Raw genomic sequence first — 18960 nt, 5'->3', positions numbered from 1 at the left:
AGATAAAACACAGTACAAATATTTTGAGCATGAGTGGTGGTTACACGGCCTATACTGTCTGTGCTCAACACAAATATTCTACAAGTATTTACCTCAAATCAGCTAGCTAGGGTTTAGTAGCAATATTAAAAAAGAAAATGTAGGCAATGCAATTTATTCTCAACAGAAACTCTATTTTGACAGATCCACATAACCAGAATTTCTGTTTAAAAGTTCAACAGAAATTCAGTTGGGAACACCATTCACTGTAGACCTAAACAAGGGAATCAGGGAATTATTGAAGAGAACTCCAAGTGGCTGAGGCAGTGTTACTAAGAGTGTGGCTCGCAATAAATATATAAAGAAGTCTAGTGGTGGAGCTGGCTTAATTTCTGGTTTGCCTTGATCCTGAATCTACACTTTGGTTCTTCGAATTCTTCCGATCTTGGATTCATCAGCCTCCAAAACTATGTAGGTATCAGGGAAATGCACCTTGTCTCCACTGCAGGCCATTAAGTTAGTTCTTTTATGTAAATATTGGTTTGGTGTTTTGGTTTTTTTATCCCCATATATATTGTTTTGCTTTACTGATTTTTGCTTCTCTAGAGAACCCAGCCTAAGTCTCTGCCTGTTTTTAAGGTATCTTTCTAGAGACAGAATCAATTTAAGTGTATTCATGTGTATCTATTTAGCTGTCTATGTATGTATGTCTGTGTCTGTGTGTGTATCTACCATAATTTCCCCTTAATATTGTCCATTTAAGTATCTGGTGGTGTAGTAACAAGAAGCTGCACTAAAATCCTGAAGTCACGCAGCTCAAATTCACCTGCTGCTCCGCGGGAGAAGCTGCCTCTGAAAACCCACCAGAGGGTCGGCTATGGGATGATTCTGATTCAAAGGTACACAACAACAAACCTGTATTTTTTTCCCTAATACTGCTCATTTAAGAATCAAACTATTTCATACATAGGATCTGTGTTGTTTCATACAACATAGTTGGCTTGACAACATATTTAAAAACTTCTTACTGAAATACTGCATGAATACAGTATAGGACAGTCTACAGCTCAATAAAAATAGGACAAACGGGTCATATTTATGAAACTACCACCAAAATCTCTAAAAGGATACCAATGCTCTAAAGGCCATTTTCATGCTCCCTCTAAATGATACCTGTCAAATGAGTTAAGTTTTAGTTTAATTTGGAGTCTCTCAATAAACTGTTTTATGATACAGAACTATGCTTTATATGTCAGTGGATATTTCTACTGGCAAATGTCATTTCCTTGAATGAACACATAAGATACTGTACTGCTGCTGAACATTTGCACTGTTGTCATCACTTGTCATAAAGTACAATGTCAGGATGAACTGTCTTAGTTATATGTAAATAATGGAAATACTAAGTCAAGAAATATTTACATATTTATTTTTTTGTTTACATGGAGTTATTCTAAGTTTTCCAAAATGATTCTATTTACATTTTCAATGCTTATGAGTTCAGGTTTCTCTACAATGTCACCAAGATTCATTATCTTTATGTTAAGTGCTATTAAGTCAACTACAACACAGAGCAACCCTCTGAACAAAGGAAGTTCCTCATTAGCAACACAAACAAGTCATAAATCTAATAAAAATTCAGGCAGAAATAAATGAACTAGAAAACAAACAATCAGGTCAATAAAAGTGATAAACCACTAGTAAGCTAACAAAAGAAAAGAAGGAAAAAACAATCTGAATAAGGGATGGAATGGGCAATGAGACAATGGAATCAACTAAAATAAAAAGGTTAACAATGGAAAATGATGAAAAACTGTAATCAAACAAATCTGAAAACCTAGAGGAAATGGACAAATACTTTGAAAATCACAATCTACTTCAACTGAAACAAACCAAAACTGAACCGCTGAACAGACTCACTACAAAAAAAAAAAAAAGGAAACAGAAAAGGTAATAAAACATCTTCCAGCCAAAAAGAGCTACAAGTGAGTTTTATCGAAAATTCAGAAAAGAACTGCCACCAATTCTATATAAACTATTTCAGAAATGGAAAAAGATGGAATTTTCCGAGACTCATTCTATGAAGCAAACACATTCTTGATACCAAAGGCAGGTAAAGACACCACCAAAATAGAAAACTACAGGCCAATATTTCTCATGAACATAGACGCAAAAATCCTGAATAAATTCCGGCCAATAGAATCCAACAATATAGCAAAAAATAATACATCATGACTAAGTGGGATTCATAAGAGGTATGCAAGGATGGTTCAACATAAGAAAAATAATTAGTGTAATTCATCACATTAACAAAGCAAAGAAAAAGAACCACATGATCCTGTCAACTGATGCAGAAATTAAGACCTCTGACAAAATCCTACATCCTTTCCTGATTAAAACACTCAACAAAATAGCAATAGAAGGGAATTTCCAAACATTAAGTATATATGCACACCTGAGAGTCAATGCTGTTCTCCATGGAGAGAAGTAAAAGGCATTCCCCTTGAGGACAGAAACTAGCATCTCTCTTATTCAATATTGTATGAAGACAAGAGACAGGAAGAAGCATTACCCAAATTGGCAAAGAGGGGAATAGGATAGTATACTTAGAAAACCCTAAAGATTCAGCAAGAAAACTACTGGTCACAGTTGACTAATTCAGCAAAGTGGCAGGATACAAGATCAACATACAAAAATCAATTGGATTTCTCTCCAATGACAAAGAGAATAGAGAACTAGAGCTAAGAAAAACAATACCCACCACAATAGGTAATGTATTTATATTTATTGTAAGGAGCAAGTCAGAAGGCGGCCTCAGTTCCTCTCCCTAGTGATATAAGAACCACTACCCACCACCTTTCTCCACTAAGGTCAAAGCCTCAAACCATACTGTCACTGAGTAGATTCCAACTCACAGTGATCTTATGTGTCAAAGCAGAGCCACTCCACTGGACTTCCAAAGCTGTATTCTTTATGAGAGCAGACTACTCTGTCTTTCACTGATGGGAGCAGATGATGAGTTCGAACCATGATCAGAACACTTTGAATTGCAGCATACCACCAGGGTTGAAAAGATTAGTGAGGTTAAAAAGACAATTCTAGGTAAAATACCCTACTCTGTCCTCATGAAGTCATGGAAGCAGGATGAAGCAGGACTAAATTGATACAACTCATCACTTAGGCTAGGGGCATAAAATAGTATGAGAGGAAGTTTTTCTGTTCCTTCAGCTACAATGCAGCAGGGCATAAACACACAGCTGAAGTTTCCAGTCTACCTAGGCAGTCTACTTATCTGGCCAAGGGAGAACAAAAGGAGGTAAGGTTCCATTTAAACCTCTCAAATGACACCAATTAAGATACACATGGAAGAGTCACCTTTGCCCAGATAATGCTGAGACATGGCAAATGGCTGTTAGAACTTTTCTTTCTGCACAATGCCTGATATGCTAAAATGGGAAAGACATGATTGTTTATGGAGCAAGCCATGATAATTATTGGTATGTTGTTTCTAATGGTTAGGTAGCAAGAAACTGAACACAATCTGTGAACACCACAGAAATTTGGAGTGCTGTCTCACATTTATTTTTAGTATTAAAATTAAGCAAGAGTATCTATAATTCTGCTGAAATTTTACAGTTTAAAAGCTATCAAAATAATTTCAAGTCATTAAAAGGTTAAAATCTATGCAGAACTCTTTTCCATTAATTCTGTGTAAGAAAAAATTGGATACAATTGACCTTTTAATGAAACAAAATACAATTATCTAAAGACTACATTGCTGGGTAAGGTTGAGGGAATCAAACCATTGTGAATCCTCCAGCAGGTTTTCAGAGGCAGTAAACTGCAGGGAGGAGAATGTCCATTGTTCTCTCATAGAGCAGTTAGTGAATTCAAGCCAAGTACCTTTCCATCAGCAGCATAATACCTTCCTACTAAGCCATCAGAATTCCCTAAAATCTACATTACAAGAGCTAAACATTTTATTATTACTACAGTTCTACATATATAAGCCTAAAGGCATTCTTCACTATTATTCACAAGCTCAACCGATACATTTTCTATTCTTAAGACTTTTTGTAGGAAAATTATTAATTTTATTTGATAAACCAAAACTTATAAAAAGTCAAATAATCAAAGGCAATTAATTGTATCTCTTATTTAATGAAGAATGTATATAACTAAAATAACACAAGAATAAGAATGTTATGATTTCTAATACATTGTTATTCTAGAATTTCTTCTGAGACATAAAATGCTTTTCAACTAGTCAATGAAAATAATACAATACTAATAATACTTTTAAATTAAACTGCTGCTCTTAAGTGGATTCCAACTGACATAGTGACTCTAGGGGACAGAGTATATATACTCTTCATATCTATACTATGAGATTATATTTATGTAGCTACACATACTTACTTGATTTAATGTATTATCTGTCTTTAACTCTTTGTGATTGGAGTACTGGATATAAATTGGTTGGTTACGAAGATGAGGTGTCACAGCAGAATAGTAATTAACCATAGTTATAGCTGCTTCTTCTGTTGCTAATTCCAAAAATGCCTGAAGTGTTTAAATAACAAAATTTTAGTAATAATAATTAAATGCAAATAAAGATAAATGTCTATGTAATTTATTAAGCTAATTTAAAAAAAAAAAACACTATTTGTAAGAATAAAACCTTCCAAATTATATTTAGTTGTTCTAGTATGTCGTTGTTGTTGCTGTTATGTGCGGTCAAGTTGCTTGCGACTCATAGCATCGCTATGCACAATAGCCCTAAACTCTGCTCTGTCCTGTGCCAATTGCACTGTCTCCAATACACCCAACACGATTACCTCAGTCACTGAATCAATCCACCTCATAGAGGGCCTTTCCCTCCTGCGCTGTCCCTCCACCCTACTAAGAATGATGTCCCTCTCCAAGGACTGGTCCCACCTTATAACATGTCAAAGTACGTTAGACGGAGCCTCAGAATCCTTGCCTCCAGGAGCAGCCAGTTTAATTCTCTCCAGGACGAATCTGTTTGTTTTCCTAGCAGTCCATGGTACCCTCAATACTCGTCTCCAGAACCACAGCTGAAAGGCATCAATTCTCCTTCTATCCTCCCTAGTCATTGTCCAACTCTATGATACATAACAAGTGACTGCAAAGACCATGGCCTGTATCAGATGCACCTTAGTCTCCAGAGAGACACTACTGCTCTTCAGAATTTTGGAAAGGTCCCTAACAGCAGACTTTCCCATCGCAGTTCTAATATGCAGAATACAAAAAATTCCTAAACTTAAGAGTACAATTAAATTTAACCTCAGAAGAAAAGTTCAGTTCATGATGCTTCTGCTTGTTTAAACTATAATTACCCACTCCCCACAACACAAGTTATAGAAAATGAAATCGTAAGGTTTTCTAACATTAGAATTTTACCACCCCTAACCCAAGAGCAACGGTGTCTCTATGGAGACTAAGGTGCGCCTGATACAGGCCATGGTCTTTGCAATCACTTGTTATGCATCAGAGAATTGGACAATGACTAGGGAGGACAGAAGGAGAGTTGATGCCTTTGAGCTGTGGCGCTGGAGAAGAGTATTGAATGTACCAAGGACTGCCAAGAAAACAAACAGATTCATCCTGGAGAGGGTTAAACCAGGCTGCTCCTTGGAGTCAAGGATTCTGGGGCTTTGTCTGACATACTTAGGACATGTTGCAAGGAGGGAAAGGTCCTTAGAGAAGGACATCATGCTTGGGAGGGTGGAGGGACAGCACAGGATGGGAAGACCCTCTATGAGGTGGACTGATTCAGTGACTGGGGTAATCGGGACGGGTGTGTCGGAGGCAGTGTGATTGGCACAAGATAGAGCAGGCTTTAGGGCTGTTGTACATAGGGTCGCTATGAGTCACAAACGACTCGATGGCACATAACAACAAACCTAAAGAACATAAGATTGCAAAGTTAACTCAAAAGCAGTATCATTTCAAAGTTTATTAATCTTTAAGGGAGGAGACTGCCATCTTTCTCCCTTGCAGCAGTTGGTGGATTCAAATTGTTGTTTGATTACATCTACCACCAAGAGGGCTCCTTAACTGTACTTAAAGGAATAGTAAATTCCATGTTTAATTCACCTGGGCAATACTACCATATCTAATTCAATGAAGTATATCCAAGATCAATGACTAATTTTTCAAGTATTATCAGACAAATAATTCATTTGAGCAAGCGTAGAGTAAGATGCTACTACTATTCCCTATAAATGTCTGATACAGAATCAAAATAAAGACACACTGTATTTATATTTTCCATAACCTCACTAGGTCATTCAATTAAGAATTCTAACGTGAATGCAAAAGGAAAGAATCTTAAAATTATGGTGATTCACTCATGCTAGCTTGCACATATTAGTTGCACACAAATACACCAAGAGACTTCTACAATGCTTTGTCAGAAATACAACCTATTGCCAGCATCCTTTATTACATATAGTCAATTTATATCTACTGAGGCTTAAGTTTATAAGCAAACCTTGAAAATACGTTACCTGGTTTTTTCCTTTCAGCATAAGGATGTTTGTCACCTTACCAAAAGGTAAGCCTAAAGCAATAACTTCCGTTTCTGTCACTTCGCCAGGTAATTTTCGAATATGAAGAACCCGAGAAGGGGCACCATCCATTTTATCTTCTCCTTTAAACTTTTTACTGTCATTACCATTGGCTGAAAGAGATTTTTAAAAAGGCAATTTTTATACAGGACCTGTAAGATACTAGTCTTCCTTACATGTCTGAGAAACTGTAAAATAAAGTTTTTTAAAACTTAGAAATGTAGCTGAGAATATTCAAGTTATTTCTAAAAAATTTAAAAGGAGAACTTTCAAAGGAATAGAGAATTACATGCACCAATTAGTAATAAATTAGACAGTTATCATTCTAATTAAGATTATGGGCCAAGAAATATATTTCTGAATAGAACATGTAAAAAGTAACACGTGATAGGCAACACATTAAAATAGTTTGATAAAGACATTCTGCCCTGGCTTAGAACACAATCAGAAAGAATTTAATGACCTTGTTATAGAATAAAAGAGAGGGAAATGGAAATTCTAGACAGTCAAAAAGTAGTGAAATTGTGTGTCCAAAAAATTATGAATTGTCTAGGAAAAAAGATACTGTTTAAAAGTCTGGTCAAAGAAGGCAATTGTGTAAAAAAAAAATAATACACTCTACCTATATAATGCCTTACCTATGATGTCTTTCCTAATTGGCTAATATTAGTTTCTACCTTATCTACTTAAATATCTTTCAGAAATCAACATCTTTATAAATCACTCACCAATTGAATCATCTTATTCTATTATCCTCCTCAAAGAGCCCAGCATTCTGAATGATCTGCTCTGCATATAGACTGAAAAGGTTTGGAGAAAAGACACATACAACTTTCCCAATTATGAACCAAGCAGTGGTTCCTTGCTCTGTTCTGACGACTGCCTCCTGGCCCAACACACATGAAAGTTGTCTACCATGGGATGATAGTTGATTATTTGAAATAACAGTCACATCGTTTTCAACATAAAAGCAGTAGGTAAGCCTCTACAATTTGGAAAACAGGTAAGTGGTGGTGGCAGACAGGATGCGTACAGTAGTCATGAGTTAACTCTGAGAAGAACGGGAATTCCAGAACACTTCATTGTGCTTCTGAGAAACCTATACATGGACCAGGAGGCACTTGTCGGAACAGAGCAAAGAAACACTGCATGGTTCAAAATCAAGTTCAAAATCAAGAAGTGTGAAACCAGGTATGTGTTCTATCTTTTCAATCTATATGCAGAACAGATCACCTAGGAGGCTGGGCTCTATGAGGAGGAATATGGTATCAGGATTAAAGAAAGACTCATCAACAACCTGCATTATGCAGATGACAAAAACCTGCTTGATGAAACTGATGAACTGAAGCGCTTGCTGCAGAAAGTCAAGAACTGTAGCCTTCAACGTAGATTGAAGTTCAACATCAAGAAAACAAAGACTGTCACCACTGGACCGACTGTAGCATCGTGATAGATGATGAAGAGATTAAGATTGTTAACTGTTAGTTTCCCTGGTTCCACAATCAACGCTCTTGATACTAGCAGCCAGGAAATAAAGGGACGAACAGCATTGGGAAAGTCAGCTGTCAGGGACTTCTTCAAAGTACTGAAGAGCAACTATGTCAGTCTGGAGACTTAAAATGCGCCTGATCCAGGCCATGGTCTTTGCAATTACTTGCTATGCATCAGAAAGCTTGACAAGGGACTAGGGATAATAGAAGGAGAATTGATGACTTTGAGCCATGCTGCTGCAGAACAGTACTGAATATATTACAGACTGCCAACAGAACAGGTTAGTCCCAGAGAAGATGAAACCAGGCTGCTCCTTGGATGCAAGGATTCTGAAGCTCCATCTGACATACTTAGAACATGTTGCAAGAAGTGACCAGTCCTTGGAGAGGGACATTATTCTTGGGAAGGTGGAGAGATAGTGCAAGAGAGGAAGACCCTCAATGAGATAGAATGACTGAGTAACTAGAGTAATGGGGGTAGAATGTGTCAGAGACATTAGGTTTGGCTCAGGACAGAGAAAGATTCAGAGCTGTTGTCCATAGGGTAACTATGAGTTGCAAAGCTACTTAATACCACATAGCAGCAGCAGCAGCAGCAGCAGCAGCAATTTCAGGGAATAATTTATCCTACAAAATTCTGTCATTAGATCCTCAGTCTCATTTGTCACCAAAGCCGTATTTTCCAACTACTAGTCCTTCTTTGTTGCCAAATTTGGATTCCACTCAATTATTATGCATCTTGATTGCATGTGTGATTAATTTCAGCAGAAGTTGATAGAAATCCTCACATTTTTTCCCCATATTTGGCTTTAGTAATTGGAGTATGTATTTGAATAATAGTTGTATTGTCTGGGGGGGGGGTGTGTATATCGCACTGTACTTCAAGGAAGATCTTAAAATATTCCTTTTTACAATGAATGCAGTACTATTTTCCCCCAGTTTTGCTAATTCCAAGCATTGTAAATCATATATAGATTGTCTGATTAAAGACTTCTGATACCATTCCATTTCAGTTCACTAATGCTAAGGATATTGATCTTTATGCATTCTATTTCATTTTTTACAGCTTCTAGTTTTCCTAAATACTTAGTCTGTATTTCATTATTTCATTATTAATAAATATTAGCAGCTGTTTCTCCTCTTTTTTTTTTTTTAGTTCCATTCCATTCTGAGGTTTTCATTTTACTGCACTATATCCAACAATATTCCTCCACTCAGAGTTGTTTTGTCTTAATTTTTTGGTTCTAACTTACAGGCAGAATCTCACGCATTATCAAAATTAACCAAAGTGTTTAACCAACTAAGAACAGCTATCTACTACCATTCACAGAACTAAGAAAGAGCTGTTCAGTCTGTTAATCTTGTCTGTGTATTGGCGAATGAGTTTTCCCAAGTTAAATCAGCAGACGGCATTATGCAGATGACACAACCTTGCTTGCTGAAATGAAGAGTACTTGAAATATCTTCTGCAGAATTATCAAAGACTACAGCCTTCAATGTGGATTGCATCTCAACATCATGAAGACAGAAATCCTCTCCCTGGGCTGGCATGGCATGCAGGATCGTAATAAATGGAGAAAAAAATTGAAACTGCCAGTTACTTCATCTTATTTGTATCCACGATCAACACCCTTGGTACTAGCAGTCAGGATATCATGATATATACTACACTGCGAAAGTCCACTCTCAGAGACCTCTCCAAATTACTGAGGAGCAATGATGTCTATTTGAAGAGTATGTATCTGAGAGTTGGACAGTGGATAAGGATGCTAAAGAATTGATGCCTTTGAGGTGTGGTGTTAGAGAAAAAAAAATACTGAATATTCTTCCTTGGACTTCCAAAAAAAAACCAAACAAAGATTTATATCTTGGAAAAAGTGCAGCCAGAAGCATCCAAAGAGCACTTTGGAGGTTAAGGATGACAACGCTTTTTCTCACATACTTTGATTTCGTTGCTAGGACAGACTATTTCGTGGAAAGGGAGGCATCATGCTTGGAAAAGTGGAGGGTCAGAGAAGGAGAAGACATCCTTTAACGAAATGGATTGACACAGCAACTGCAAGAACAGGCTCAAGTGTATCAGATGAGGAGGATGGCATAGGTTCAGATCTGCTGTTCATAGGGTTGTTGCTGTCAGTTGTGCTTAACTCAGTATCACCTAATAAACCTTTGTGTGCTTTTTTTTTTTTTTCGAGTGGAGAAACACTAATATTTTCCTGCAGGTTGTTTTCTATTCCATCAACACTGCTTCAAATTAAAACCAAAATGTTTAGAACTGGACCACTTGTCCCTTTCTCATCACCTCCCAGGCCAAAATGCTTGCATCTCTTAATGGCCAGCATCCTCTGGGACCTACAGTTAGGCTCAACATATTCAAGCCTCAGCATAATCTTCTTTGTGATTTTGCCCTTCTTCCAGAAAACCGGCTTTGTGTGCTCGTCATAGCCACTCTACATCCAGCTGTAGTGCCTCTTGCCTTAATCGTACAGAGAATTCTTGCCCTTCTTGTACTGGGTTACTTTGTGAACCTGATGCTTGCCACACTTCTTACAGAGAGTCCTTCGGTATTTGGGTACACTGACCAACTCTGCAGCAGAGTTGTCTATGCAGCATAAACTTTCCTGGGATGCTTGGTTTGAATGGCTAGAGAATTCACACCTTTGAATCTGAGATTCATTTTAAAATTTCAGGAGCACTGGTTTACTATCGGTGCCCCCAAAAGAAAATGTACATATTTTATTTAATATTCTTCCTCACAGAGAGCCAGCATTAGAGTTGCTCAATTTCTTCTTGACGTTGGCACCTGTCTTCCTCCATTGCGTAGCTCCTGGGTATCAATAACAATACCAGTACTATTTTTCATTCATTAATAGCTAAGTGTCTTATTAAATCACCAATAATCTTAAAATTTACCATATTATGGTGGCTTGCTTGTTGAATTATGCAGTCATGTTATCTACTGTGCATGTTAAATCATATAATCATGTTGTTGAGTCAGATAATAGCTGCCTGGCCAACAAACTGGAAGAGACGAATGTTAGACTATAGGAAAAAAGGATCTTTTTATGGAGGCAAAAGGGAGAGAAATTCTTTGGCCTAGAGCAAGTACTCAGAATTTACACTCCAGTCCCATCTTCTTTTTGCTGAGTACCCCAGAGTCACAACTGACCTGCAGCTGACCTTCCAGCAGGCAGGAGAGGAGAGTTTTCATCCTTCTCCCACAGAATGTGGGAATTATCAAACAGTATCATTAGTATCACACATAAAATCTTGCTGAAGATTATTTAAAAATATCTGGAGGATCATTGGGTGCATCACTGGGAATTTCAGAAATTCAAGCTGGATTCAGAAGAAGCATTGCAACAAAGTTTATTATCATTGCCAGTATCAACTGTTGCATCCTAATTAAAAGCAGAGAAAGAGGTTTGTTTTTATTGACTTTGAAAAATCATTTTGACAATGGGGATCATAATAAATTATGGATAATGATGAGAAGACTGGGAATTCCCTAACAGACTGGGAATTCCCTAACACTTAATTGTGGTTATAAGGACCGTGGACAAGAACTAAGAAGCAGTTGTTTGAGCCTAGGAAAATACTGCAAGTTTTCACATCAGGAAAGATGTGCTTTTGGTGTTGTATCCTTTCACCATAAACTTTGAGTCTGTATGCTGAGCAAGTAATCTGAGCTGAGCTGTATGAAGAAGAGTGTGACATTAGGTTTGGAAGAAGACTCATCACAATTCACGTTATGTCAAAAACAACTTTGCTGGCTAAAATTAAATTTGAAGATCGAAGACTTACATGTACTTTGTTGTTGTTGTTGTTATGTGCCGTCAAATCGTTTGCGACTCATAGCAACCCTATGTACAACAGCCCTAAACCATGCTCTATCCTGTGCCAATCTCATTGCCTCTGACACACCCATCCCGAGTACCCCAGTCACTGAATCAATCGACCTCATAGAGGGTCTTCCCCTCCTGCGCTGTCCTTCTACTCTACCCAGCATGATGTCCCTCTCTAAAGACCTGGCTCTCCTTACAACATGTCCAAAGTATGTCAGACGAAGCCCCAGAATCCTTGCCTCCAAGGAGCAGCCTGGTTTAATTCTCTCTACGATGAATCTGTTTGTTTTCTTGGCAGTCCATGGTACATTCAATACTCTTCTCCAGCACCACAGCTCAAAGGCATCAATTCTCCATCTATCCTCCCTACTCATTGTCCAACTCTCTGATGCATAACAAGTGATTGCAAAAACCATGGCCTATATCAGGGAGACCTTAGTCTCCAGAGAGACACTGTTGCTCTTGAGTATTTTGGAGAGGTCCCTAACCGCAGACTTTCCCATCGCAATACGTTTTTTGATTTCCTGGCTACTGGTGCCAAGAGTGTTGACTGTGGAGGAAGCAAACTGAAGCTGTAAACAATCTCAATCTCTTCGCCATCCATCCTGATGCTACCAATTGGTCCAGGGGTGAGAATCTTTGTCTTCTGGACATTGAGCCTCAGTCCATATTGAAGGCTGCAGTCCTTGACCCTCTGCAGTAAGTGCATGAGGTCCTACACTTCAAAAAATTCTCACCATCTGGACAATAGATGGGAGAAAAGAATGATGCTGTCAAAGATTTTACTTTATTTGGATCCACAATCAACACCCATGAAAGCAGCAGTTGAAAAAGTAAAAGATCTACTGCACTGAGACTATGTGCTGTCAAGGACATATTTAAAGTACTGAAAAGCAAGGCTGTTAAAGACTAAGGTTATTTTTAGTTGCTTCCCATGCTTGTGAGTGTTGGACTAAGGAATACCGAAGGACTCACTTTTTTATGTTGTGGTGTTGGTACAGAGTATTGAATATACTATGGATTGTCAAAAGAACAGACTAATTTACCTTGTAAGAGTGCAACCTTTGTGCTCCTTTAAAACAGAACTTAAGACTTTGTCTCATGTACTTTAGGCATGTTAACAAGAGAGACCAGTCCTTGGAAAAGGGCTTTGTACTTGGAAAGGTAGAGAGAGTGTCTGTAAAACAAAGGAAGATCCTCAACAAGACAGACTAACAAAGTGACTGTAATAGTGGACTTAAGCACACCAGAGTGTGAAGATGGAGTAGGACTGCCAAGATTTTGATCTGTTCTTTGTAAAGTTGTTATGTGTCATCATTCACGCCACATCTACAGTGATGATTATTATAAAATTAAGATAGTGACATTTTGTTTTATAGAAAAGAGTACAACTCATGCTACAGGTTCTGTTATCTATTACTGTTTGGTATTTTCATATTTAGTTCTGATGTAATTTGGTTAAAACAGTTTGTAAACTGGTTAAAATGGTTTGATAGTATTTTAGCACATTGTTTGAAATGTTGAATGTTTATGTAAATTCATAAAACTTTTCTTCTTGTGCATGTACAAGTAATGAGAATCTTCTAGTTGTAGTCTTCATTTTACCTCATCTATGTTATCATCTACGATACTGTTAAACAACAGAGCAGCTACTCAGTAACGTAGAAACATATATTCATCTTTTACAATCAGCCTACTAAAGCTTTTTGAGTCGTAGCTAGAGAGGAAGACTCTCAACAAGATGAACTGACAACAGTGAGTGAGTGCAGCAGTGGTCTCAAGTATACTGGAAATGAAGAGGATGGCACAAGATGAGACAGGATTTGGATCTGTTTATAAGGTTGCTATGAGTCATATTTTACTTGATTAATATTAACATCATGTACCTTCTTGATTGAACATAATTTTTTATAAATAATTTAATCCTTGTGGATAAACCCAAATCAAAAATTTTAGGCTTCATCTTGTGAGTAGAAGGGGGAAACTCTTAAAAAAATCCCTTATCAATTTGCTTTTATCTTTTGAAAAAGCATGTGTTTGTAACCTAGAGAGACTTAATATTCCTAAGACAAATGGCTTAGGCGTTTGAAATCTTAATATATAGACATTTCAGTTGTATTATTAAAGGAGTCCCTGTTGCCTCATTTCATTCTTACTTATCTAATATGAAGACATTATTTTTTTAAAAAACTGATTTTAATGAAAGTTTACAGACTTTGGATTTCCAATCATTCATTGTTGCACTTTTCTCCCTGCTCACTCCTCCCCTCAATTCGTGTTTCTTTTTGAAAAGTAAAAGAAAAAATTCTTTCATTGTTATTCAATCCCTATCTTCAAGTCCACTCCACTATGATACCTTCATTCTGATCTGTCAATATCTAATCATATATCCCTTTGAAACAGTTCTCTCCCTCATCTGTTTCAACGCAGTCAGTATACATTATTTATTCCATCTTTCTCAGTCTCCCCCCAACCCCTATGTCAGTCCTCTTTTAGAACAATGGCATTATGTCGTATTTTTTTTTTTGTGTGTGTGTGTGTGTGTGTGACTGAGATATTTCACTCAGCATAATGTCCTCCAGGGTCACCCATTTTGTGTAATATTTCATGAGTTCCTTGTTATTCAATGCCGCATAGTATTTCATTGTATGAATATAACAGAGCTTCTGTAGCCATACCTTCGTTGATGGGCACCTGGGTTGTTTGACACTCTTTGCTATTGTGAACAAAGCCAAAATAAACATGGGTGTGCATATATCTGCTTGGGTGGTAGTTCTGGTTTCTTCAGGGTAAATAAATTCCCAGTAATGGAACTGCTGAGTCAAATGGTATTTTTATTTCCAACTTTTTGAGAAAGCACCGGACAGCCCTCCATAGTGATTGCATCATTTTACACTCCCACCAACAGTGAATAAGGGTTCCAGTTCTCCACAACCTCGTCAGCATTTGTTGTTTGCTGTTCTGTTAAATTCTGCTATTCTTAATGGGGTGAGATGGTATCTCATAGATGTTTTGATTTGCACCTCTCTTACAGCTGAATGTCTGTTCATATCTTGGGCCATTTTTCAACTGGGTTGGTTATCTTGTGGTGGTGCTTGAGTATTCTATAAATTCTAGATAGAAGACATTCTTGATATTTAAGTGTTAAGGTAAGGGGGGAAAATGAAATGAAAACCAATTTGACAGCAAGCTGACTGCGATTTCTCTAAGTTTGTTGTTTTTAAGCGCCTTTGAGTCACCTGCGACTCATAGCAACCTTATGTACAACAGCTCTAATCCCTGCTTTATCTTGTGCCAGTATTGCTGTCTCTGACATACCTACCCACATTATCCCAGTCACTGATATCGAAGGTCTTCCTCTCTTGCACTGTCCCTCCAGGCAACATGCAGAAAGTATGTCAGATGAAGCTTCAGAATCCTTGCCTCCAAGGCACAACCTGGTCTCATCCTCTCTAAGACAAACCTGTTTGTTTTCTTAGCAGTCCACAGTATATTCAATACTCTTCAGCATCACAGCTTAAAGGCATCAATTCTCCTTCTGTCATTCCTAGTCATTGTCCAGCTCTCTGATGCATGGTAAGGAACTGCAAATGCCAGGGCCTGGGATCAGGCATACCTTAGTCTCTAAACAGACATCGTTACTCTTGGAGAGGTCTCTGACTATATACCATCCCAGAGCAATGTGTCTTTTAATTTCTTGGCTGCTGGCACCAGGAATGTTAATTGTGGAGCCAAGCTGTTAAAAATCTCAGTCTCTTTACCATCTATCATAATGCTGCCAACCAGCAAGTAAGGTTATGTCATCGGCATAATGCAGGATATTGAGTCTCCTTCTAATTTAGATGCCATATTCCTCTTCATAAAGTACAGCTTTTGGATACATTGCTCAGCATATAGATTGAACAGGTTATGGAGACAGAATACATGCCTGATACACTCCCTTCCCAATCCCAAACCATGCAATGCTCCCCTGCTCAACAGCCTCGTGCTCCAGGTTAGGTTCCACATAAGCACAATCAAGTGCTCTAGTACTCCCATTCTTCAATGTCAGCCACAACTTGTCATGATCCACACAGTCAAATGCCTTTGAAGAGTCAATAAAGCACAAACAGACATTCTTCTGGCATTCCTTACTTTCAGCCAGGATCCATCTGACATCAGCAGTGATATTCCTGGTGCCACTGCATCTTCTAAATCTCACCTGAACTTCTGACAATGTCCCATATCTATGTACAGTTTCAGCCATTTCTGAAAGATCTTCAGCAGTATTTTGCTTGATTATGGTATCAATGACGTTGTTGGGTAATTTCCACATTTAGTTGGATCACCCTTCTTGGGAATAGGAACAAATATGCACCTATTCCAATTCGTTGGCCAGATAGCTGTCCTCCAAATTTCCTGGCATACACTGCTCAGTGCATCCAAGGCTGCATCTGTTAACTGAAACAAGTAGATTGGTATCACATCGATTCCTGGGGCCTTACTTTTGCCAAGGCCTTCAATGTAGCTTCCACTTCCTCTTTCATTCCATTGGCTCCTGTTCATATGTTACTTCCTGAAAATTTTCAATGTCCATTAATTCTTTCTGGTACAATGACTCTGTGTATTCCCGCCATCTTCTTTTGATGCTCTCTGGATCATTCAATACATTGCCCATAGTATCTTTCAACATTGAAATGCAAGGCTTAAATTTGTTTTTCAGTTCTTTCAGCATGAGAAATGCAGAGCGAGTTCTTCCCTTTTCATTCAATTCCAGCTCTCTGCACATTCCATTTTATTACTTTCCTCTGTCCTCCCGAGCTGTCCTTTGAAATCGTCTGTTTAGGTCTTTCCCTTCAACATGTTTTCCTTTAGATTTGAGCTCTCGGCATTCCAGTGCAATCTTTAGAGTCTTCTGACTTTTTTTTCCCTTCCTTTCTGATCTGTTTTTGTAATGACCTTTTGCTTTATTAATGGATGGTATACTTGATACCCCTCCCCCAACTCACAGGGTCTTCGATCACTGCTATTTAATGTCTCAAATCTATTTTTAGATGATCATGAAATTCTGGTGGAATTGATTTAAGATCATATCCTGGTTCTTGTGGACTTAATTTCATTTTTTCAGCCTCAATTTAAACTTGCATATGAGTAATTGATGATCTGACTCAGTCTGCACCTGGGCTAATTTTTTACTGCTGATATTGAGCTTCTGACTACAAATGCAGTCAATCTGATTCCTATGCAGCTCATGGGGTGAAATCCCCATGTAAAGTCGTCTTTTATGTCTTTAAGAAAAAGTATTTGCAATGAATAAATCATTGTAAATAAAAAATTCAATCATTCTATTTTCAGCCTCATTTCTATCACCAACCCGTATTTTCTTCATTGTTTCCTACTTTTGCATTTCAGTCACCAATTATCATTAACTCACCCTGATTGCACGTCTGGTAATTTCAGACTGCATAATTTGTATAAATATATATGGTACATTTTGATAATTTTTTGACATATGAGATCTTTTGGTATCTTCACCAATATTAACAGTACATACATAATATAATCACTCCAAATTTTCCTTGTGGTCTTTCTACATTCCATCCTTCCCTATTTTCCCTATCTCAAATCCAAGAAAACACCAATCTGTTTTTGGATCAGATTACATTGCTTTAATACTGTTGCTGCTGTTCTGTGCCGCTGAGCTGCTTCCAACTCATAGCGACCCTATATACAACAGCCCTGCCCTGAAACTTGATCTAGTCTCTGCCAACTTTATTGACTCCAACACACCTAACTTCATTATGTCAGTCACAGTATCAATCTGTATCATCAATTGTCCCCCTCTCTTTTTCCATCCCTCCACCCTTCCAAGCACTACCTCCCACTCTGAGGACCAGTCTCTCCTTGAAACATGCCCAAAGTATATCAGACAAAGCCTCAGAATCCTTGCCTCCAAGGAGCAGCCTGGTTTCACCCTCTCTAGGATAAATCTGCCATGCTGGCAGTCCACGGCATATTCAACACTCTTCTTCAGCAACACAGCTCAGAGATATCAATTCTCTATCATCCCTAGGCACTGCCCAAGTCTCTGACACATAGCACGAAATTGTGAAGACTATGGCCTGGATCAGGCACACCTTAGTCTCCAGACTGACACTGTTGCTCTTCAGTATTCTGGAGAGGTCCCTGACAGCTAACCTTCCCAATGCAATTAGCCTCTTGATTTCCTGGCTCATGGCTCCAAGAGTGTTGACTGTGGAGCCAAGCAAACTAAAGCTGTAAACCATCTTGATCTCTTCACTGTGCGTCATGATGCTGCCAATTGGCCCAGTGGTGAGAATCTTTGTTTTCTTGATGTTGAGCATCAATCCATATTGAAGGCTACAGTCCTTTTCTGCAGCACGTGCTTCAGGTCCTCCTCAGTTTCAGCAAAGTTGTGTCATCTGCATAACACAGATTGTTGATGAATCTTCCTCCAACCCTGATACCATATTCCTCCTCATACAGCCCAGTTTCCTGGATGATCTGTTCTGTATAAAGATTGAAAAGGTATGGAAACGGAACACATCCTTGGTGTATATATTTCCCGATTTTAAACTATGCAGTGTCTCCTTGCTCTGTTCTAGTGACTGCCTCCTGGTTCAAGCATAGGTTTTGCATAATATAGTTTTATATAAATGGAATCATACAGTATAGGATACCCTCTCTCTCATCTTACATTTTTTTCCCCCAATGGCATAATTATTTGACAATTTACCCTTGTGGTTTTGTGTGTAACTATGTGACTCTCTTTTGCTAAGAAGTATTCCACTGCATGGATAAACCATAATTTCTTCTCCTGATGAACCTTTATCTCTAGGTTTAAGTTATAAATCGAGCTGCAATGAGCATTTATGTGTAAAGTTTCTTTAATGAACATATTCCTTCCTTTTCTTGGAATAAATCCCTAGGAGAAAATTCATTCAATCATTAATGATAAAGTGTATGTATAACGCAAGGGACACACTGACAAAGGAGATTAACCAGAACTGGCTTTGACAAGCACTGTGGCAATTGGACAATTAAAACAGACAT

The 18960-nt window shown here is 38.0% G+C and overlaps 1 protein-coding gene across 5 annotated transcripts in view; it reads right to left on the bottom strand.

Annotated features, from left to right (window-relative positions):
* The window catches only part of PTBP2 (polypyrimidine tract binding protein 2), a 90986-nt gene that overhangs the window by 27832 nt on the left and 44194 nt on the right, over nt 1–18960 (bottom strand). For all 5 annotated transcript variants that reach the window (XM_006882429.1, XM_006882428.1, XM_006882425.1 and 2 more), the window contains exons 4-5: nt 6513–6685; nt 4399–4542 (exon numbers count right to left, since the gene is read on the bottom strand). In XM_006882429.1, coding sequence (XP_006882491.1) covers nt 4399–4542; nt 6513–6685 — 317 coding nt within the window. The remainder of the gene's footprint in view (nt 1–4398; nt 4543–6512; nt 6686–18960) is intronic.

Source organism: Elephantulus edwardii, unplaced genomic scaffold (genome assembly GCF_000299155.1).
Source record: "Elephantulus edwardii isolate Elephantulus edwardi_28Jun2011 unplaced genomic scaffold, EleEdw1.0 scaffold00020, whole genome shotgun sequence".
Taxonomy (NCBI): domain Eukaryota; kingdom Metazoa; phylum Chordata; class Mammalia; order Macroscelidea; family Macroscelididae; genus Elephantulus; species Elephantulus edwardii.
Note: the sequence above shows the minus strand (reverse complement) of the source record. Positions and strands in the feature narration are given on the sequence as shown.